General features: G+C 40.1%; 1 protein-coding gene across 9 annotated transcripts in view; it reads right to left on the minus strand.

Annotated features, from left to right (window-relative positions):
* RALGAPA1 (Ral GTPase activating protein catalytic subunit alpha 1) overlaps nucleotides 1–24,460 on the minus strand; it is a 283,623-nt gene extending 259,163 nt beyond the window's left edge. For 2 of the 9 annotated variants that reach the window (XM_070428075.1, XM_070428057.1), the window contains exon 1: nucleotides 23,955–24,458. In XM_070428075.1, coding sequence (XP_070284176.1) covers nucleotides 23,955–24,060 — 106 coding nt within the window. In that variant the 5' untranslated portion in view covers nucleotides 24,061–24,458. Of the gene's footprint in view, nucleotides 1–23,954 lie in introns of all 9 variants that reach the window. The other 7 variants (XM_070428048.1, XM_070428066.1, XM_070428039.1 and 4 more) reach the window with 6 other exon arrangements.
* Nucleotides 24,461–24,792: the final 332 nt, after the last annotated feature.

Genomic DNA, 24,792 nt, shown 5'->3' on the forward strand with positions numbered 1-24,792 from the left:
AAAAGTCAAAGGAGCCCTAGCCTGTTTGGCTCAGTGGATAGAGTGTCGGCCCTTGGACTAAAAGGTCCCAGGCTCGATTCCTTCCGGTCAAGGGCACGTACCTTGGCTGCAGGTTCCCAGGCCATGGTTGGGGTGCGTGCAGAAGGCAACCAACTGATGTGTCTCTCTCACATCGAAGTTTCTCTCTGTCTCTCCCTCTCCTTCCACTCTCTCTAAAAATCAATGGAAAAATATCCTTGGGTGAGAATTAAGAACAACAACAAACACACATACACACACACACACACACACACACACACACACAAACCACACAAAACAAACAAACAAAAAGTCAATGGAAAAATGTCTTCGGGTGAGGATTAGTAAAAAACAAAACAAAAAATCTGTAAGAACATATTTAAAATAAATAATAAAATACGCTTATTTTTCCTTCTAGTTTATACTGAAGAATTAGAACTATTTAGATTTTATTCTGTTATAAGATATAAAGTACTGATTTGTGTGTTTTTATCCAAGTGACATTCTTTCTTCTTGACCTTTATCAAAGTCACCTTTTAATGAAGTACTAGTCACATGAGCTCCTTCTGTAGGAAACAGACTCATCCTTTTTAAATTTAACATCCTTTAAAAAAATGTTTTTATTGATTTCAGAGAGAGGAAGAAAAAGAGAGAGAGAGAGAGACATCGATGAGAGAGAAGCATTGATTGACTGCCTCCTGCATGCCTACTAGGTATTGAACTGAGACATGTGCCCAGACCGGGAATCAAACCATGACTTCCTGGTTCATAGGTCAACACTCAACTACTGAGCCACACTGGCTGGGGCTTAACAACCTTTTTAAAAATTATACATATATATATTTTTTTATTAATTAAAAAAAGGAAGGAAGGGAGAGGGAGAAAGGGATAGAAACATCAATGATGTCATTGATTGGCTGCCTCCTGCACACCCCCTACTGGGGATGGAGCCCGCACCCCAGGCATGTGCCTTGACTGGGAATCAAATAGTGATCTCCTGGTTCATAGGTCAATGCTCAATCACTGAGCACGCCGGCCGGGCTTAATGTACTTTTTATTTATTTATTTTTTATTATTTTATTTTATTTTTTATTTTAATTTTTTAACATCCTTTTTAAATGTACTATCTTGACTACCAAAAAAATGTACAAATCTTTCTTAGAGAAAAACATAAAATTTTAATCACCTTCTTCTCTATGTCTATCTACAGGTCAGTTTATTCTGTTAAATGAGGAGTGAGGGGTGTATACTTTAAAACTAACATGTTGTTAGGCTCATTGGACATAAGTTTTCTAATAATTAGATGTTATATAAGGGTCATGAAGATTGCTTTCAATAATGAGAAAGATTATGATAACCTCTGCCATAATGCCATAAACATTTTTCAGTTAATGTTCTGTGTGGATTTTTTTGTATGTTTGTTTTTCATTGTTTTTATATTTTACATAGTGTTGACTTTAGATTCTGAACCATTTTATTTTACTTTATTTTATTTTATTTGCACAGGTACTAAAGACAACCCAACATTTATTTCTGATGAGAATGCTGACTTTAAGTGTTTTTTATTTTACAATTGTCAACTGAAAGGAAATTGCTCTCAAAAAAGCAACTTTGCTCTCCTCATACCTAACATATTCATTCATCATGCACTATATACTATTTACTGAGTATTATATGCCAGGCACTATGCTGAGTCTAGCGACATGAAGATAAAAAGTACACCTCTGCCCTCAAGAAGGTATGAAACTAAATAATTAATTATAATAAAATAAACAAATCACTAGAAGTAAATATGTACAATGCAGAAAAAAACCCTGTACCTACTTGGTAGGGAAGGAAGATTAGAAGCTTTCAGGTGTAAGACTAAAGGGTAGGTATTATGGTACAGTAATATTATTAGCAAAGGCATAGACATCTCAGAAAGTGATTTCTGGTTCAATGTTACTGAAATGGAAAGTACCAGAGAGGGGTAACAAGAAGCTAAAGAGGACAAGATGGTAGACAAAGATAAATTTATATTGGGATACTTGGAGTTTGAGGTGTCTGTGGGACACCCTAACATCCATTTACCTTTTTCAATCAACGTCGTAAAAGATAAAAAAGTAACCTGGAGATTGGTGATACCATATACAGAAATATAGAAGGGGGAAAAAACCCACATTTAGATTGTGTAGACATTTCATTTTGGAAAGAATAGATCTAACAAACGTACTAGTCACCTATTTCTATATTTTCTCCAATGTCTATTTCTATCACAATAGTACTTCTAAAAGAAGACACATTAGATAACATATGAACACATATACACACAAATTGTGATGGGAATTAGAATGAAGAAAAAGTGTTTTAACAACAAAAAGCATGCTATCTTTACTAAGACATTGAAAACATGTAACCCATCATGTTTCAATTTTCACTTTAGCTGCTAGGAAATCTAAGAACCAAATTCAATGCCTACAGCTGTAATCAGCTCATCTCTGAAATCTGATAATGTTTCCTTTCTTTAAGTAGTAGGTATTCAGTTGCTTATCACTAACTGTGCTATTTCACATTTTATTCAGTCCTATAAGCCATATAAAATCCTTTAGATGCAATAGAATCATTTAAAAAAAACTGTTAATGCAAAGATGACTTGCAGTATTTGAAACAGCTTGTTTTACTAAGCAAATTAATCAGTAACATTGTTTATGAAGATAACTTGCTCAGTAAATCACTTCATCAAAAATAACAAAGATAAAGTATTTAAGAGGTCAAATTAATTTTTCAAATCAAATTTTCAAATGAGTGATATTCAAATTAAAGAACATAAATTAAAGGGTATACAAATATTAAATACAAAAGGGTCTAATGTCATGCATATAAAATTACTAATTTTGCATTATCAAATCCTTAAAACATAAAATGCCACATTAGTTTCTTTTTATAGGCAATTTATAGTTTACAATGATGCATGCATTTTCAGATTTCCAGCTATATTGGTTCCAAGTTAATCTATACCATTTTTAAGTTATTTATTTAATGAGCATACAATATTTGCTTCTGTCCTTATATATTACCACTTATACCTACTGAACATGAGTGTTCATGTTTCTGATTTAAGATATTTTAATATAATTTTCATTGTATTATATTGAAAAAATTAATATATTCAGGTTTGAGGTATATCAGATATATTGCACTAATCAACTGATTAAAAATTTCTTCTCTAAATATAAAAAAGTAGCCGAAACCGGTTTGGCTCAGTGGATAGAGCGTCGGCCTGTGGACTGAAGGGTCCCAGGTTCGATTCTGATCAAGGGCATGTACCTGGGTTGCGGGCACATCCCCAGTAGGAGATGTGCAGGAGGCAGCTGGTCAATGTTTCTCTCTCATCGATGTTTCTAACTCTCTATCTCTCTCCCTTCCTCTCTGTAAAAAATCAATAAAATATGTTTTAAAAAAAAAAGTAAAAAATGGGAACCAAGTTGCTTTCTATGAAGCCAATTTTTAGTCTCATTCACTTAAGAGAAACTCTTATTATCAGCATCTGAGATCCAGTGTCTTGAAATCTGTTATGTTTCAGGATTTTGGGGGTTTGTTTGTTTGTTTGTTTCAAGCAGGTGTGGACATTAGATGGAGTAATTGTGATAGAGAACAAACAAACAAAATGCACTTGACTTCTCCTACTTAAGAATTTCCAAGCCTTGGTGAGAGGAAAGAAACTCCAGGCAGAGCCAGTGATATCCAGGAGTTGAGAAAATGGCCTGAGAGTCCAAGAAGACCAAGGTAATTAAGAGATCACAGAACAGAGCATCAAAAAGGAGAAAGCTGCATACAGTGAAAACCCAGGGAACTGGAGAATCCCTTTCCAGTATGATCACACCTTGTAAGGAAACTTCCCAAGAGAGGAGAAAGAACTATGTGAAAGAATTTGAAAGAACAAGTACCAGATTCTTACCTAAGACCAAGAACAGTGCCTGTCCCTAAGAGCTGGGCTATAAAAATTATTCCTCATAATTTAAAGAGTATTTTGGTAGAATACATACAAAGGTATTAACACTCATGTAGATAGTAATTAGCCCTAGATGGACCCATTCAACAAATTGTAAAAGAACTGAAATGATCAAACTGTTTCAAGGCAATTTAATAGCACCACCCCCCACCCAAAAAAAGCTCAAGACTTAATAATAATACAAAATTATTTAATAACCAAGAAGGTAAAATTCACAGTATCAAACCATCCAGAGATTACTCAACATACAAAAAAGCAAGAAAACAACCCAGGATGAAGAGAATAATCAGCTGATTGAAACTGATGCAGATTTGACAGATGTTTGAATGAGCAGAGAACTATTGTTACTTTAATGGTATTTTGTAGACACAATAATTAATACATACTGACAATATAACTTGCACACATAATTTAACATATACAAAATGAACTAGATGAAAACTATAATGTCTGAGATGAAAAATAAACTGGCTGACTGCATATAGCAAAAGAAAAGAGTAGTGAACTTGAAGACATAGAAATAGAAACTATCTAAGATAAAACAAAGAGAATAAAAAAATTAAAAGAATGTCAGTTGTTTTCCTGCTATGAGACTTTCCAATATACTAATAATACTTTCTAATAACCTAATCTAATATTATAGTTACTAAAGCACTCATAAATTTCAAAAAGGGATGGGAGAACTAAGTAGGGAAAAATGGCTAAAATTTTCCCAAACTTTATGAAAACTATAAACCCACAATCTAATAAGCTCAATGAACCCCATGCCAAAAAATATTTTTAAACTATACTCAGCACATATTGCTCAAAACTAGTAATGAAGAGAAAAATCTTAAAGGTAGCCAAAAAATGAAAATGATGTAAACATAAAATAAGATAGCAGAGTTCATATCAGAAACAGTACGAGCACAAAGACAACAGAATAAAATCTTTAAGGGACCAAAGGAAAAAAGCTACCCATCTAGAATAGTAATAAACAAAGCAAATCTTTCAAAAAAGAATGCAAAATACATTTCACACCAACAGGGTCATAAAGAATCCATCACAAGATCATCATCATAGAACAAAGGTATCCTTCAGATAGAAACAAAATGATAATGGATGGAAGGAAATATCTGTCTCTACAAAGAAATGAAGAATGCAAGAAATAGTGCTATACGGGTCAATATATGCTTTTATCTTATTTTAAAGTCTTTAAAAAAATAAGCGTTTACTTAAACAAAATTAAATAGTGTAGGTTTCACAACATGTATAAGAAAATGACTGAAAAAGCATAAAAGCTGAGGTGAGAAATGGAAGTACACACTTGTAAAGTTCTCATCCTATCTAATAAAGAGGGAATATGCTAATGGACTGCCCTGCCCTCAAAGACGGCAGCACCCACAGCCAATGAGGAGGGAATATGCTAATTTGCTGCCCCGCCCTCAAAGATAGCGGTGCCCACAGCCAATAAGGAGGGAATATGATAATTGACTGCCATGCCATCAAAGATGGTGGCACCCACAGCCACAAGATGGCGGCACCCAGTCCCCTCAGCCCTGCAGGGGTGGCAGGGGGGCCCGGCCGCTCCGCATGCCTGCCTCCAGAGACCTCCAGCCCCCTCAGCCCCCTAGCCCCCCAGGGCCAGCCCGAGGCGCAGGCAAGCCTCGGATGTCAGCTGCCCAGCTGCCCAGGGTCGCCCGAGGCTTACACTGCCAGAGTGGCAGCAGCAGAGGTGTGCTGGGGTGTCACCTTTCCCCTGATCGCCAGGTCGCCTCCGCCCCTGAGGGCTCCCGGACTGTGAGAGGGGGCAGGCTGGGCTGAGGGAACCCCCCTTCCAGTGCAATATAAAAAGCAGTATAATATCACTTAGTAGTAGACACTGGAAGATTAGAGATGCATATTATAAATCATAAAGCAATCAATAAAATGATAAAACAAAAGAATATAGCTAATAAGCCAACAAAGGAGATAAAAAATGAATCATAATTTACTTAACTAATAAAAAGAAGGCAAAAAAAGACAGAGAGGGGAAAATGGAAACTGAGAACAGATAAGCCAAATAGAACACAGAGCAAAATCACAGATTCAAACTTAACCAAATCAATATGACATTAAATGTACATTATTCAGATCTCTATAACTAGTTATAGGTCTGAATCAAAACAGAACAATTACAAATAAGGAGATTGGATCAGTGATCAAAAAGCTTCCAACAGAATAAAGTCCAGAACCAAATAACTTCAATGATTTTTTTTCCCTTTTATTTTATTGATTTTTAGAGAGACAGGAAAGGAGAGAGGGAGGGAGGGAGAACATCAATGTAAGAGTGTATCATCAATCGGCTGCGTCCTGCACGTCCCCTACTGGGGATCTGGCCTGCAACCCGGACATGTGCCCTTACCAAGAATGGAACCAGCATCTTTTTGCTTGGGACAATGCCCAACTGGGACACACTGGCCAGGGCTCACTGGTGAATTTTTAAAAGAATACATACCAGAAAACCAAGATGGCAACATAGGTAAACACCTATATTTGCTGCCTCTCACAACCACATCAAAATGACAACTAAAAGGCAGAACAACTAGCACTCAGAACTGCAGGAAAGCTGGCTGAGTGGAAGTTCCACAACTAGAGAGGTGAAGAAAGCACATTGAGACTGGTAAGAGGTGCAGAGGCGTGGAAAGTGGTGGCACCTGGATGTGCTGCTCTTTTAATTGGGAGGGAGATACAAGCTCCCGCTTGCTCTGAACTCCAGTTCCGGGCGAGATTCTGGGGGACCCAGACACATACGGGGAGAAACTGGACTGTCTGGCATTGGGACAGGAACATGAGGGCGGCTTTCTCTCAGAGGTACTTGCAGCGATCATTGTTCCTGCCCAGGGACCTCTCCAGTGCAGGGCTGACTGGCAGCCATTGCTGCCTGCTCCATCTAGGTGATTCCCAGAGACCCCGCCCCACCCAATTTACAAACCCACCCAAGCTGTGTGCATCAGCTTTTGCATATGAATGGCCTGTCCTTTCTCCACCTAAAACCTGTCAAACTGCAGCTGGGTCAGAGAGCCCCAGAGCTTCCAAAACAGTGGTTCTCAACCTTGGCTGCACATTAGAATCACCTGGGAATCTTTTTAAAATCCTGATTTCTGGGCCTCGTCCTCCGGAAATTCTGTTTCTTTGTTATGGGTTGGGGCCACAACATTAGTAACAAAGAAACAGAATTTCCGGAGGATGAAGCCCAAAAATCAGGATTTTAAAAAGATTCCCAGGTGATTCTAATGTGCAGCCAAGGTTGAGAACCACTGTTCCAAAAGAAGGCCCAAGGCCTGGCAGCAGCAGCCTGCCTTGCTTCACAGCTGGGCCTCGTCTGGGCACTTCCAAACTCCATACAGATCTCTCCGCAGATCTCTCTGTAACTCCTGCTGGATGACCCCAGGCAGTGGCTGACCTTGCACCTCCTTGAAGGTCCAAGAGCCAGTGTACCCAGTGGTCAGAGCGAGACCATTCCGGATTACAACTCTTCACATCCATAAGAGACACACTCAAGGGGCAGACTCAGTGAGCACCAAAGCCCCACTGAAGCAAGTCCTGCCCCATAAGGGTGTCTCCTGTGCAACAGATCTTCCAATGTAGACAAAGCTGGTCATCACAGCCAATTGGCCTGGAAGTCAATTCCTCCCAATGATACCAACAGCAATCAAGGCTTAACTACAACAAGACTGTGCACACAGACCACAAAGGGGTGCACCAAGAGCGTCCACCTCAGGTGACTGGGGACACTGAGTCACTGGGCTCTATAGAACACCACCACACAAGGTCACTCTATCAACTCAAGGAGACATAGCAGCTACCCAGTACATAGAAACAAACACAGGGAAGCAGTCAAAATGGGGAGACAAAAGAACATGTCACAAAGAAAGAAATGGATGAAAGCAAAATACTGGATATAGAGTTCAAAACCACAGTTATAAGGTTACTCAAGAATCTTCTAGGGGGAGAGAAAAAAATGGCGACGAGCAGGAAGGTAGGGAGGGAGAGAGTGTGAGAGTGCAAGGAAGTGATAGAGGAGTGTGTGGACGTGTATGGTGTGTGTGTATGAGCTAGGGATAGTTAGATTCTGCAGGTCTTCTAAGGGGCTGCTAAACCGGGCAGTCTTAGGCGGTGGAGTCCCGCTCCCGGCGCGGACACTCCTGGGCGGCCAGCACAGGCACAGCGACCACGCCATCTTGGGAAACAGAGCTGCTTGAGACTAGGATCCTGGCCTCAGTACCACCCAGTCTGATCTCAGACGCATACCAGGACCCTGCAGCCACTGGGGACAGAGACCTGCGACCACAGCTACAGGCCTGCGGACACCAAAAGTTCAGAGATCCCCGCGGCAGATCCGTGAGTACCAGAGCCCATCCCCCCTTCCCGCAGGCTCGCAGGCAGCACCAGAGCAACTAACCGATAGACCCACCCCTTGTCGGGGCCTCAGCGCTGCAGGAACTTTGGCCTGGAAGTGCGCGAGCACCTTGGAACTGATCCTTCCCGCACTGCTGGCTTCGGAGCCCTGGGCTGGGAGCAATCCCGTGAACGGGAATTTGTCCGCCTAGCACAGGCCCCAGGGACTCCGTTTCTCGGGGCAGGAGGCAGCACCAAGCACCAGTGACTTGACTGTGTTTCTTATCACCTGCGCCTGAGATCCAGATTCCCTGTGCATTCAATTCCTGGTGCAAGGGCACACAGGAACCCTGATTCTCAAAGCAAGGTCGCGCGAAGCAACAGAGTCTCTGATACTGGACTCTTGGGGAACTCTGACTCCTGGAGAAAGCTAGGGGGCTCTGGTTTTCAACACGCTCCAGGGGGGCCTCTATTTCAGCACGGTGCAGGCAGGGTCCCTAATTCTAAGGGCACGTACGAGGCCACATTGAGCGCTGGCAACACTGACACAGAGTGAGCCTGGTTCCCACCAACCAACAACAACCACACATCTTAGTGTCAGAGCTCTTCAGTGACACTAGGGTGGTGGGAGCCTCCCACTGCACATGGCCCAGGCCCATGCAACTCGACCTTTGAACCATCAGGAGATAATCAGAATGAAGAAACGACACAACACCCAGAGGAAAGACAATGAGGAATCACCAAGAAAGGAAATTAATGAAGTTGAAGCGTGCAACATGACAGAAAAAGAATCTTCTAGAAACCTCTGAGAAATTTAGTGAGACCCTCAAGGATATGAAAAAGGACCAATCAGAAATTAAGCATACACTGACTGAAATAAAGAATAATACACAGAGATCCAACAGAAGACTAGAGGATCCTAAGAATCAAAGATTTGAAATATGAAGAAGCAAAAAAACACCCAAATGGAAAAGAAAAAAGAAAAAAGAATCCAAAAATATGAAGATAGTGTAAGGAGACTCTGGGACAACTTCAAGCGTACCAACATCCGAATTATAGGGGTGCCAGAAGAAGAGGGAGAGCAAGATATTAAAAACCTATTTGAAGAAATAATGACAGAAAACTTCCCCTACCTGGTGAAAGAAATACACTTACAAGTCCAGGAAGCGCAGAGAACACCAACCAAGAAGAGGAATCCAAAGAGGACCACACCAAGACACATCATAATTAAAATGCCAAGGGCAAAAGACAAAGAGAGAATCTTAAAAGCAGCAAGAGAAAAACAGTTAGTTACCTACAAGGGAGTACCCATACAACTGTCAGCTGATTTCTCAACCGAAACTATGCAAGCCAGATGGGAGTGGCAAGAAATATACAAAGTGATGAATAGCAAGAACCTACAACCAAGATTACTCTACCCAGCAAAGCTATCATTCAGAATTGAAGGTCAGATAAAGAGCTTCACAGATAAGAAAAAGCTAAAGGAGTTCATCACCATCAAACCAGTATTATATGAAATGCTGAAGGGTATCTCTAAGAAGAGGAAGAAGAAGAAAAGAGTAAAGATAAAAAATTATGAACAACGAAGTGACAACAAATACATATCTATCAACAAGTGAATCTAAAAATCAAATGAATAAAAAACCCGATGAACAGAACAGAGTGGTGAATGTAATAGAATCAGGGGCATGGAAAGGAAGCAGACTGACAATTCTCGGGGGGAAGGAGTTGTGGGGGGTGCAGGAAGAGATTGGACAAAGAGCTTACACCTATGGACGAGGTCAGTGGGGGGAGGGGGGAGGGGAAGGCCTAGAGTGGGGTGGGAACCAGGTGGAGGGGAACTACTGGGGGGGGGGGGGGGGAAGAGGACTATCTATAATAATCTGAACAATAAAGATTTTTTAAAAATACAAGAATACATACCAATCCTTCTCAAGCTCTTCCATATAACAGAAGAACAGGAACACTTCCAATATCATTTTACAATTAACATTACTCTCACAACAAAACAAACAAGGACACTACAAGAAAAAATTACGATATCCCTGAAGAACACAGATGTAAAAATTCTCAACAAAATGTCAGCAACCAAAGTCAACAATACATTAAAAGGATCACAACCATGACTAGGTGGCATTAATTCCAGGCATGCAAGGATGGTTTAAAATCCACAAATGAATCAATTTAACACATTAACAAAATGAAAATCAAAATCCTAGTAGGTACAGAAAAAGCATTTCACAAAATTCAACATCCATTCCTAATAAAAACTCTCAACAATGGCATTTTTCACAGAAATAGGTAAAAACAACTCTAAAAGTTGTGTAGAGCCGAGACCGGTTTGGCTCAGAGGATAGAGCGTCAGCCTGCGGACTGAAAGGTCCTGGGTTCGATTCCGGTCAAGGGCATGTACCTTGGTTGCGGGCACATCCCCAGTAGGAGATGTGCAGGAGGCAGCTGATCGATGTTTCTCTCTCATCGATGTTTCTAACTCTCTATCTCTCTCCCTTCCTCTCTGTAAAAAGTCAATAAAATATATTTAAAAATAAATAAATAAATAAATAAAATAAAATTTGTGTAGAACCACAAAAGATCCCAAATAACAATGCAATCTTGAGAAAGAACAAAGGGGGAGGCATCACACTCTCTGATTCAAACTGTATTACAAAACTATAGTAATCAAAGCAGTATAATATTGGCATAAACTAATTGGTATAAATAGAACAGAATAGAGAGCCCAGACAAAAACCTATGCATAAATGGCCAATTGATTTATGACAAAGGAGCAAGAATACACAACAGAGAGAGGACAGACAGTCTCATCAATAAATGGGGTTGGGAAAACTGGATAGCTACATGCAAAAGAATAAAACTAGACCCCTATCTTATACCATATACAAAAATTAACTGAACGTGAATTAAAGACTTGAATGTAAGACCTGAAGCCATAAAATTCCTAAAAGAAAAAAATGGGCAGCAAGCTTCTTGACATTAGTCTTGAAGATTTTTTTAAATCTGAAAACCAAAGCAAAGCGACAAAAGCAATAAACAAACAAGTGGGATTACATGAAATTTTAAAAGCTTCTGCACAGCAAAGAAAACCATGAACAAAATGAAAAGGCAACTGACTGAATGGAAGAAACTATTTGCAAATCATATATCTAATAAGGAGTTAATGCCCACAATATATAAAGAACTCATACAACTTTATAGCAAAATAATAAACAATCCAACTAAAAAATGGTGAATTATTACAAACACTTAAGGAAAAATAATACCAATTCTATGTGAACACTTTCAGAAAATTTAAAAAGAACACTTACAGGAATTAAAAATGGTGACGGAGTTAGTGGATGCTACACAGACGTGCTCTAAGGACCAAACTGGAAATCCAACTAAAATACAAAAATAAACAAAGAAACCAACCCATCCTGAATAATCAACTGAAGACTAGCTGGAGAGAACCCTGATAATCAAGGATGGAAAGTGGAGACTGCATGGAGAGTGGTAGGCAGGGCAGAGGCGAGAAAGGGCTGGCTGGGCTCCCACAGACAGCAGCAGAAGTTCTGGAGAGTTATCTCAGCTTAGGGGGTTTGCCACTAAGAACTCTGGGCTCTAAACCCTAGCTGGGGCCCCCAGCAGAGAGCACCTGGCTACGAAACGCAGCAGGGTTGCTGTCTGCCAAGGAGACAGCTGGAAATGCAGATACCCTCTTACAGGGCCAACACACAAAATTTCGTGTGCAGTCACTCACCTTGGGTTGTGGTAGAGGGAGGGCAGAGTGGACTGGAGTCATGTGAGCAAAAGCCAGGGTTGGGGGCTCTTGGGTTAGAGCTCAGAAGGCAGACACCCCGGTTTCCTGTGCTGAGTGATTCCCTCACGCTGCACAGGACATCATTCCCAGGCAGACTTTTGCTATCCAGGTTTTTGTGAAGAGGGAAGACAGTTGGCCCACCCTATTAAAAAACCCCTTTCCCCACCTTGTGGAGTTTCTGAGGGCCATTAAGAGACTGACACTTTCCCAACCAAGTCATCAATCTCCCTTAGGTAATTTGTACTGGGAAGACCCAACATATGAACCTCCTCATGAGATGTCTCTGAAGTATTCTCACACAAAAAAATGTTTGACTCACATTTAATCAAGCCTCCAAGCCTAACTTTCATTTTAAGGGAAATACAGACTTAAAAGTAAAAATTAAAGGACACAATTAGAAAGCAATTAGGCAAACAAAGAATGTACAACTTTCTGTAAGGCACCTACCCAGGAATCTTCAAAAGGCAATGTCATAAATCAAAACCAAGCAGAAGTTAAGATGGAAGATTTTCTAGAATCTATAGACCTTGATTAGATCCTGGGGAAACTGCATAGAAATCCTTAGGGGACAGTTGGAAAAGTTTGTCTTGTATATTAGTTGTGATTGTAGAATGCTTTTTACTTTTGTAGGTATGATAGTGGCATTGTGGTTATGTAGGAAATTGCCATTCTTAAGAGACTCATGTTGAAGTATTTAGGGATTATGATATCATATTGACAACTTATTTTGAAAATGTGTATGCATCAGTTTGTGTCTGTGTAGGGTGGAGAGAGAGAGGAGAGAAAGGAAATGTAAAACATTGTGGCTCTATTCTTTAAACAACTTTAAGTGTTTTAAATTTTTCACAATAAAAAATAAAACATTTTGGTAAAATTTAAAAAAAGAGAGACTGAAAACAATTAGCCCCCAGGCAAAAGCAATTGCCCCACCCTGTTGAAAAAAACTCTTACCACACCTGTGGACAATTACCTGAGGGCTACTCAAGACGAAATCCTATTAGTCTGTAGGCAGAGGGAGTACCTGAAGGCTTTGAGTCTTTGCCTGATCTAATTAGTCAGAATCAGCATTTAAAGCTGTCCTGCACTAGAGACTGGGAGGCGTAGCAGATCTACCTTATACACAATCACAAACCCAAACAGGCAGCCAAAATGAAGAGACAAAAAAACAAAAAGACCCCAAATGTCCTACTCGGTTCAGCTCAGTGGATAGAGCATTGGCCTGCGGACTGAAGGGTCCCAGGTTTGATTCCGGTCAAGGGCACATGCCCGGGTTGCAGGCTCAATCCCACTGTGGGGAGTGCAAAAGGCAGCTGATCAATGATTCTCTGTCATTATTGATGTTTCTATCTCTCTCTCCCTCTTCCTTCCTCTCTGAAATCAATAAAAATATACTTTAAAAGAAATTTTAAAAAAAACAACAATCCCCAAATGAAAAAACAAGAGAATTCTCCAGAAGAAGAGATAACTGAAATGGAGATGAGAAATGTACCAGACATAGCGAGTTCAGAACAATGATGACAAAGACACTCAACAGCATGAGAAAAGACATAGTAACTATGAAGAATGAAATAGCACTAATAAAGAACACAGTGGAAGGAATACACAGCAGATTAGGGGAAGCCAAGGAAAGGATCAGTGAATCAGAAGATATGACAGAAAAAAATCACGCAATCAGAGAACCAAAAAGAAAAACAATTAAAAAACAGGAGGACAGCTTAAGGGAACTGTGGGACATGAACTGTAACAATATTCACACAATAGATGTACCAGAGAAGAAAGTGAGCAAAAGATAGAGAACATTTGAAGAAATAATGGCAGAAAACTTCCACAACCTGGTTAAAGAAAAAGTCACACAAGTACAAAGGCACAGAGAGTCTCAAGCAAGAAGAACCCAAACAGGCCCATGGCTAGACACATCTTAATTAAAATGCCAAAAAGTAAAGACCAAGAGAGAATCTTAAAGGTAGCAAGAGAAAAGCAAACTGTTAACTACAAAGGAGTTCCCACATAAGGCTGACACCTGATTTCTCATCAGAAACTCAACAGGCAGAGGAACTGGCATGAAGTATTCTAGGTAATAAAAAGCAAGGATCTGAAACCAAGATTACTATATCGAGGTAAGATATCATTCACAATAGATGGTAAAATAAAGAGCTTCACTGATTTTTTTTTTAAGGGTTAAATGAATTTATCACCACCAAACCAGCAGTGCAAGAAATGCTAAAGGAACTGCTGTAATGAGAAGAAAAAATAGAGAAAGATGGGCATACAAAATTAAAATGGCAATCATTAAGAACCTATCAATAATAACCTTAAATGGTAATGTAGACTGGTCTAGCTATTATGGAAAACAGTATGGAGTTTCCTCAAAAAATTAAATATGGAACAGCTATTTGACCAAGTGATCTCACTTCTAGGATTAAACCCTAAGAAACCCGAAACACCAATCAGAAAGAAGGTATGGCCAGCAGGGCGTGGCTCTGGTTGAGCATAAATCTATGAACCAGGAGGTCAGTTTGATTCCTGGTTAGGCTAGATCCCTGGTGTTGGGCTCCCAGTCTGGAGCATAGGAGGCAGCCAATCAATGATTCTCTCTCATCATTGATGTTTCCCTCCCTCTCCCTTTCCTCTCTAAAATCAATAAAAATATATTTTTTAAAAAGAAGAAAGGAAAAGAAAGAAGGTATGCACCCCTATGTTCATAGCAGCACAATTTACAATAGCTAAGATCTGTAAACAGCCTAAGTGCCCATCAATAGATGGGTGGATAAAAAAGCTGTGGTACATTTATACCATGGAATACTATGCAGCAGTAAAAAAAAAAAAAAAAAAAAAAAAAAAATCTCTTACTCTTTGAAACAGCATAGAGGGACCTGGAGAGTATTATGCTAAGCCAGTGGTTCTCAACCTTCTGGCCCTTTAAATACAGTTCCTCATGTTGTGACCCAACCATAAAATTATTTTCATTGCTACTTCATAACTGTAATGATGCTACTGTTATGAATCGTAATATAAATATCTGATATACAGGATGGTCTTAGGCGACCCCTGTGAGAGGGTTGTTCGACCGCCAAAGGTGTCGTGACCCACAGGTTGAGAACCGCTGTCTAAGCAAAATATGCCAATCAGAGAAAGACAAGTATCACATGATCTCATTCATATGTGGAATCTAATGAACAAAATAAAGTGATGAACAAAATAGATCCAGAGACATAGAAGCATAGAACAGACTGTGGAATCTCAGAGGAAAGGCGGGGGAGGTAGGGAGGGGAGAAGTGATCGAAGAACTTGTATGCATACATGCATGATCCATGGACACAGACAATAGAGTGGTGGAGACCTGGGGTTGGGGAGGAGGCGAGAGAGAGGAGTGGGAGGGGTGGAGGGCAGAGGGTTAGAAGTAGTCAATGGGGGAGGGGAAAGGGGACATGTAATACTTTCAACAATAAAGATTTAATTTTAAAAATAGAACACTTATAATATTGTAAGGCTAACATTACCTGGTATCAAACAAAACAAAACAAAAAAATCACAGGAAAATTACAGACTAATATCTCTCAAGAATATAAATATGTAAACAATAAACAAAATTTTAGCAAATCAAATCCAACAATATAGAAGGTTATAGGGCGAGACCAAGATGGCGGCGTAGGTAAACACCGGAGACCGCTGCCGCAAACAACCATTTCAAAAATACAACTAAAAGACTGAACGGACATCACCCAGAACCACAGGAAGGCTGGCTGAAGAGAGACTCTACAACTAGAAGGAAAGAGAACAGCAAATCGAGGCTCAGAGGCGGCGCAGTGTGGAAAATACAAAGGTACCGAGGTGCGCGCGAAAGCGGGCTGGTGGCTGAGGGCGCGGTTGTCGTTTTCTGTCGGGAGTGAGTCTCAGACTCTGGGCTCCAGATCCGGGCGAGTCTCTAGGGACCCAGACTCAAACGGGAGAAGCGGGATTATCCGGCATCAGTTGGAACCTGAGGGCAGCTTTCTCTCCGAGGTTTGCAGCGGCTGCCGGGGTTCTGAGAAGCAGAGCCTCTGGGAACGGGACTGAGCGTGGCCATAACTGCTCCCTCCACCCGCCCTGTTGATCCCGCCCAGCCCAAAGCCTGCGCACAGCCATTTGCCGATCGCCTCAGGCAAAGGCTGGATTAGCGCCTCCCCAGAAGGCAGACGTTTTCCATACAGCTGATTCCTATAGCCAGCCGGCCTGGGGGTCAAATCCCTCTAGTGTTAACTACAACAATTAAGGCTTGGCTAGAACAAGACTGCGCACAGAGACCACAAGGGGGTGCACCAAGAAAGCATAAAAGATGCGGAGACAAAGAAACATGACAGAAATGGAGGATATGGAGCTAAGAATCGCAATTTTGAGGGCTTGCCATAAATTTGTGCAGAGCCTCACGAAAACTAATGAGACCCTCGATGCTACGATAAAGAAATTAGAAAGTAAGCATACACGGACTGAAATAAAGAATATTATACCCAATAGCAGACCAGAGGAGTACAATAATCAAACCAAAGATTCGACAAAAAACACCCAATTGGAAAAGCAAAATGAAAAAAGAATCCGAAAGTGTGAAGATAGTGTAAGGAGCCTCTGGGACAGCTTTAAGCGGTCTAATATCAGAGTCATTGGAGTGCCAGAAGATGAGAGACAGCAAGATATTGAAAACCTATTTCAAGAAATAATGGCAGAAAACTTCCCCCACCTGGAGAAAGAAATGGACTTACAGGTCCAAGAAGCGCAGAGAACCCCAAACAAAAGGAATCCAAAGAGGACCACACCAAGACACATCATCATTAAAATGCCAAGAGCAAAAGACAAAGAGAAAATCTTAAAAGCAGCAAGAGAAAGAGGCTTAATTACCTACAAGGGAATACCCATACGACTGTCAGCTGATTTCTCAACAGAAACTTTGCAGGCCAGAAGGGAATGGCAAGAAATATTCAAAGTGCTGAATACCAAGAACCTACAACCAAGATTACTTTATCCAGCAAAGCTATCATTCAGAATTGAAGGTCAGATAAAGAGCTTCACAGATAAGGAAAAGCTAAAGGAGTTCATCACCGCCAAACCAGTATTATATGAAATGCTGAAAGGTATCCTTTAAGAAGAGGAAGAAGAAGAAAAAGGTAAAGATACAAATTATGAACAACAAACATGCATCTATCAACAAATGAATCTAAGAATCAAGTGAATAAATAACCTGATGTACAGAATGAACTGGTGATTATAATAGAATCAGGGACATAGAAAGGGAATAGACTGACTATTCTTGGGGGAAAAAGGGGTGTGGGAGATGCGGGAAGTGACTGGACAAAAATCATGCACCTATGGATGAACACAGTGGGTGGGGAGTGAGGGTGGAGGGTGGGGTGGGAGCTGGAAGGAGGGGAGTTATGGGGGGAAAAAAGAGGAACAAATGTAATAATCTGAACAATAAAGATTTAATAAAAAAAAAAAAAAAAAAAAAAAAAAAAAAAAAAAAAAAAAAAAAAAAAAAAAAATCCAACAATATATAACAATACACACAGGACCACTGAGCTTACTCCCAAGATTGCAGAGTTGAGTAAACATTTGAAAGTCAATGACTATAATACATCATATCAACAAATGAAAAAAGAAAAAAAAAAACATCTTTCCATCTCAACAAAAGAAGAAAAGTATTTGATAAATTTAACATCCATTCCTGATGAAAAGTTTCAGCAAACTAGGAATGGAATGAAATGTTTTCAACATGATAAAGGCTATCTATGGAAAACCTATAGTTATATTGTATGGTAAAAAATTGATTGCTTAACCAAGATAAAAAAACAAGACAAGGATATCCACTCTCACCACTTCTATTTTACACTTTACTAGAGGTTCTAGTGAGTTCAAAAGGCAATAAAAAGAAATAAAGGAAAGGAAGATTAGAAAGGAAGAAGCAAAACAGTCTTTATTCACAAATGAGATTGTCTATGTAAAAAATCCAATGGAATCTATAAAAAGCTAATAGAACTAATGAGTTAATAAAGTTTTTAAAATACAAGGTTCATGGGCATAGGATATGAAAAAAAAAATTAACTTTTCCAGCAGTCATAATTGGTGATAGTAAAACCAGCATTGTAATCTGATATTGTGTGTATAATGTGGGATAAAAAAATATACAGATCATGTATCACTTGAAACCTACATAATCTTATTAACCAATGTTACCCCAATAAGTTTAATTTTTTAAAAAAGATACAAGGCTTAATATACAAAAATCAATTGTATTTCCTTACACTAGCTACAATCAGACACAAATATAAACATGTCATCATTTACAAGAGCATCAAAAGTAGAAAATAGCCCTAACTGGTATGGCTCAGTGGATAGAGCGTAGGCCTGCAGACTGAAGGCTCCCAGGTTCAATTCCAGTCAAGGGCATGTACCTTGGTTGGGGGCACAACCCCAGTAGGGGGTATGCAGGAGGTGGCTGATTGATGTTTCTCTCTCATGGATGTTTCTAACTCTCTATCCCTTTCCCTTCCTCTCTATAAAAAATCAATAAAGTATATATTAAAAAAAATTTTTTTTAAGTAGAAAATATTTAGGAATAAGTAACAAAAAGACCTGTACATTAAAAACTACAAAACACTAATAGAGAAATTAAAGAAGCCCTATATAAATGGAGAAACATACCTTGTTCATGAGTCAGAGATTTTAATATTGTTGTTAACTTTTCCCAAATTGACCTACAGATTCACCATAATCCCAATCAAAATCCCAGCAGGAAAATTTATCTTATTTATTTTAGAAATTGACAAGCTACATCTTAAAATTCATATGGGAATGTAAATGACATGGCATACTGCCTCCCCCCGCCCCCAAAAGAAAAACCTTTGAAAAGGAAGAGCAAAGTTGAAGGGACAACACTACCTGATTTCAAGATTTACTATCAAGTCACAATAAATTTGAAAAACCATTGTGGTACTAGCAATAACACAAATAGATCACAGGAACAAAATAAGAGTCCAAAAATAGATCCACACATACAAGTCAACTGAGTTTTGGAAAAACTACAAAGGCAATTCAATGGTAAGACAGGGCAGTCTTTTTCAACAAATGGTGCTGGAACAATAGGATATCCATGTGCAAAAAAATAAACTTCAATCCATATCTCAAACCATATTTACAAAGTTAACTAAAGAAGGATCATAGACCAGTGGTTCCCAAACTTATTTGGCCTACCGCCCCCTTTCCAGAAAAAATATTACTCAGCCCCTGGAAATTAATTTTTTTTAAATTTTAATAGCAGTTACTCATCGCCCCCAAATGCACCTGTGGCCATCACCGCCCCCCTGGATCGCTGCAGCGCCCACCGGGGGGCGGTAGCGCCCACTTTGGGAATCACTGATCATAGACCAAAATATAAATCATAAAATTATAAATCTGCTAAAAGAAATCATAAAAGAAAATCTTTGTGACCTTGGGTTAGATAAAGATTTTAGATACAACACCAAAAGTATGAACCATAAAAGAAAAGTTTGATTATATGGAATTAAAAGTAAGAATTCCTCCTCCTTCAAAGAAAATGTTAGGAAAATTAAAAGACAATTCAAAGCTGGGGAAAAAAATCTGATAAAATACTTTTATCCAGAATACAAAGAATTTTCACAGCTGAATAAGGAAACAAACAATTTAAAAATAGGTAAAAGATTTGAGCAGACACTTCATCAAAGAGATTATACAGTGATAAAAAAGCACATGAAAAGAAGCTCAATGTTATTAGATATCAGGGAAATATGAATTATACCACTACATAGTTCTTATAGTGGCTGAAATTAAGAAGACTGGCAACAAGAAGTGGGGTTGGTGCATTTGTAGAGAAAATGGTACTCTCCATACACTGCTGCTGATGATGATTAAGGGCTATCTAGCTAGCTTAATTAGGCAGAAGACAGGAAGAGGGGGTCCAGGGAGGATAGAGGCATTTCTGGCCTGAGCAATTAAAAGCAGCCCTGGCCTGAGCAGCTGGGAGAGCCGTAGGGAGATTAAAAGCAACTCCAACCTGAACAGATAAGATGGATATGTGAAGAGCAGAAATAGCTCCAAGACTTTGAAACTAATACTATGTAACAAAATGACCAATGAGGAAAGCACAGGGGTCCTAAATTGAGGAAGGGTCCAATTAGAAAGGGTCAGGTTCAGACGAAGAACTACAGCCTTTATAAAGCCAGAGACAAAGAGATTTACAGATTTTTTAGATTTAGATTTTTCCCACTAGAGAGAGAGAGCAGGCTTTTCCCATTTGGGGGCCCTTTCTCAGGGCGTCCCCTTTGGGGACACCCCTGCCCAGATGGAGTTTGTATATGCTTCCAATAAACTTATACATTGTTATTTTTAAAATCTGTTCGTTAGTTCTCGAATTTATTCTTCAACTTTGTTGGACAAGGACCCACGAGAAGAAGTCTGCACCCCAAACCGCATGTTTCAATGAAAATGTAAAATGGTAAAAAACAGTATGGCAGTTTCTTTAAAAAGTTAAGCAAACAACTGCCACATGATTTCAGCCATTCCATTCCTAGGTATTTATCTAAAAGAGAAGAAACGGTGCTATACAGGTATACCTCATAGGCGCTTTATTTGCAATAGCTGAAGCTGAAAACCCACATGTCCATCAACAGGTGAATGGGTAATCAAGTTGTAGCATATTCATACAATGGACTACTACTCAGCAATAAAAGCTATGTGCTACTGACATACTTGACAACAATATTGATGAATTTCAAAAGAATAAGGCTGAATAAAAGAAACTACACAAAAATAAATATTGTATAAATACACACACACACACACAAAATGCAAACTACTCTAGAGTGACAGCAGGTCAGTGACAGACCAGGGAAGAGAGTAGGTTCAAGTAGGGATGGAAGTAAGGGATTCCAAAGAGGCAAAAGTAAACTTTAGGGAGTTATTATTCTACTTGTCTGGATATGTTCTTAATCTTAATTGTCATGATGGCCTCACAAAGTATATATATGCCAAATGCCAAAAATTATTCAATTATATGCTTTAAAAATATGTGCAATTTATTGTATGTCAATTATACCTCAATAAAACTATTAGAAAGAATGATCCAACAATAATCAATATATTTATTAGCTAAATAAGAACTCATCTTTTTCTTTTTAAATCTAGAAGGCTGAACTGTTACCTTGCCATAGATGATGAAAAGTAACATTTAGTCACTATATGCCAGGCATTATGTTAGCCACTTTACATGTGCTAACTTAGTGTCATTATCTTAAAGCTATCAGTTATATATATATAAAAAAGGGAGGGGAGATAAGAGGAAACTTTTGAAACTAGACAAGGTTTTATTTCTTTAAAAAATAATAACTCTTAACTTCCAGTTCCTACATATCAAATATATAGCAGTATTTTCAGAATCAAGTTCTATAAATTCAGCTGGAATTGTCCTATAGTGGGAACACAGGCCTGAAAAAAGTTTACACTGGATGTTTGAATATGTTATATATTTGGATCCACTGAATTGTATAAGTACCCTAAATAAAAGGCAGTTCAATCTAAGGGTTAAAAATATAGTTCTGATGGAACCAAATCAAAATCCTGTGTAACTGGCAATACTCAATTATTTTATGTGAATCTTGTACCTGTTTCCAAAAAAGGGTCTGAAGTGTCTCTCCTATACTAGTACACTATATTTTGACAAGGTTTCCAAACCTCAGCACCATTGACATCTAAAGCTAGAATATTGTTGTGAGAGATTATCCTGTGCATCGTAAGATTCCCCCCACTTCCCCCCAACATTCCTGCTACCTACTAGATGCTGGAAGCACCTCTCCCAAGTTTTGACAAGCAAAAATGTTTCCAAACATGAACCTCCTCAAAGCCTAGGGCAGGGAATCTGAAATCACAATGTTCTCTATTTGAAGATTCTTAAGGATATTTTAAATGTTTTTATACAGTATATGCTGTATTTTTTTTTTAAAGCCCATAAGTTACTAAAAGGTAACAGGATTTGTTTAATTGTTGTTTTGTTTTCAAACCAAGGAAACCAGGCCATACCAAATATGAGATATGCGTGACCACTTAATTTAGACCTTGTCTCCTCTCTCATGGAAGAAATTTCTCTGTCAAAAAAGTATATATGAGCCATTCCTTCACTGTAAAATTAAAGAACTATGGCTTAATTTAGGAAATGTCAATACTCCACTGGAATTCAACTTTATAGCTCTGCCATTACTCAACCTACAATTTATCCCAAGTAGGTGCCAAATTCCATGAAGTCTTCATTATCTGTGATACATCTCCTACACTCACACATTCTTTTCCTCACTCTCTGAGCCAAATGTTTTCTTCAATGAGTTAATTCTCAAGTAGAGTGAATATCATAAATTAAAGGATCACAATCTCAACTACATTTAGAAAATTTATATTTTCTTGAAAACTGGGCTTCTTTTTATACCACTAAACTGTATTTAATTGTTTTCTTTCTATTCCACAGGAATAAGTACAACTTACTTGTGATAAAGATTTGCTGTCATAAATGTAGGAAAAGTAAAAAAACATATTGGAGATATGAAATCCTGGCTCCATTTCTGGCTCTGCCCTCTAGTACCTGGATGACCGCTTAACATTCCCAAACGTCAGCTCTCTCATTAGTAAAAAAAAAAAAAAAGGAGGATAATATCTACCTGTAGGGTTATTGTGAGGATTAATTATAATTTATGTAAAATGATTTTGAAAACAGCAAAGCACTATACAAACGTTAGGTGTTACTGGTGGTATCCTGGTGGTGTGATGGGGTGTGGTATGTATGGTATGGTAGTGAAACAGGCACCTCAAATAAGGGACTTACATCACTGAATAAACTCATTAGGAAGAAAGTTTGAGATAAATTCTAAGCTAGAATTCATTCAAACATTTGGGTTCAAAACTCCATTCTGACATTAACTCTGTATTAACTCAGGCAAACTAACTTTCCTTTTCACCTCCTATTTCATCAAAAAGATCCAAGTATGGAACCAGATATTCCATAAATATTATTACAGCCCTATGAGTCTACGAAATGACCCAGTATCCAAGATCCCTTTAACACTATATCCAAAATGCACAGCACTCTTTGGTTTGCCAGCAAAACAGAAGTAGAGGGAAACAGAAGACAAGAAATTTTTAATTAAATAAAAGTAGAATTCTATGTAATTCTCTAGAGGCAAAGGAAGCTGTAAACTACCTTGTTTGCTCTAATTAATAATAGTTCTCCCTACATGACAGTAGTGACGGACAAGGTGCATTAACCCAGGGCGGGGCTCCTTCCCACAAGCTTTTTTTGGGAACCACCCACTTCCCAAAAAAGGTATCACTGCTTCCTCCGGGCCCTCAAGAGGCAAGAAACTTGAAAAATACAGGTCTATGTTGTCCGAGAGAGGATTATTTTCACTTGGGCACGGATGATGGTAGTCATCGATCTGACAAACACATCCTATAAACACCATTATCCACAGCACCACGTCTACCGAAATTCTGAAAAAGATCTGTTTTTAGATAACACTAGGTTAAAAAAAAAAAATGACTCCGGATTATTCACTCAAAATGAGTGGTGATTAGTGGTTGACAAGTGCAAGTTTTCTCTTCCCCAAATTAACCGCCCTCCCGCTTCCCCACAGAGGCGCCGCCTCCCCCTCCGCTCCCGCAGCCCCGCTCCGCGCCGGGACCGGGGAGTCCCCGGGGCCCCCGGGAGGCAGGCCGGCCCCCCAGGCCGCCCGCGCTCCTCACCGATGACGCATCGCAGGTGCTTGAGTCGGGTCAGCGCGTCCTTCTTGGTGTCCAGCACCTTTTGGGTAGATTTCTTCACGTCCCCGTGCGGCTTCTTGGAGAACATCCTGCCGCCACGGCCGTCTCCGGCCCCGGCCCGGCCCGGTCCCGGCGGCGGAGAGCGGAGGGAGTGGGCGGGGAGGAGACTAGCGCGAGCGGCTCATTCACTCCCCAACCCTGCGGGCCCCGGGGCAGCCGACTCCTCCCAGACCGAGGCCGGGGCCGGGGCCGCCACCTCCACCCGCCTCGCGCTGCCGGGCGCCTTCGGCTGCGGCCACAATATGGCGGATCCCTCCTCCGGCCGTGCACGGAGCTGGGGAGACCCGGGGAGGCCGCCGCCGCCGCCGCCCGCTTCCTGTGGCCGCAGCTCGCCGCCACAGGCCGGCGCAGGACCGGCGCGGCGGGGGTGGGGCTCCCGGCGTCGGCAACCCCGCTCCCCTCTCCCGGAGGCCCCCTTAAGGTTAAAGCGTCTCTAGCAGCCCAGATCCTGCAGGAGCCGCGAGGAGACGGAGTGGAGGGGATTTCACGACTCTGCCGTCAGTAGAGTAGGGTCTCCGTGGCAACCGCCTTCTGACGTCGACGTCAACATTTCTTGACGTCATGCCAGCGTGAGATCATCCCTCCCCTTTGGTTTCCCGTGTAAGCAGTCAAGGGAGGAGCCCAAGAAAGTCGCAGAAGGTAATGACTGCGTGCGTTATTTTAAGCAAACTCCCAGAAGAGCATCGTAAATTTTTTGTTTATAAAGGTCCTTCATCTCTGCTGTGTGCTATGTCATAGTAACTTAAGGAAATAGCTCCAA

Source organism: Myotis yumanensis, unplaced genomic scaffold (genome assembly GCF_028538775.1).
Source record: "Myotis yumanensis isolate MYYU_CA2020_CCGP unplaced genomic scaffold, mMyoYum1.0.hap1 SCAF_1, whole genome shotgun sequence".
Lineage (NCBI taxonomy): Eukaryota > Metazoa > Chordata > Mammalia > Chiroptera > Vespertilionidae > Myotis > Myotis yumanensis.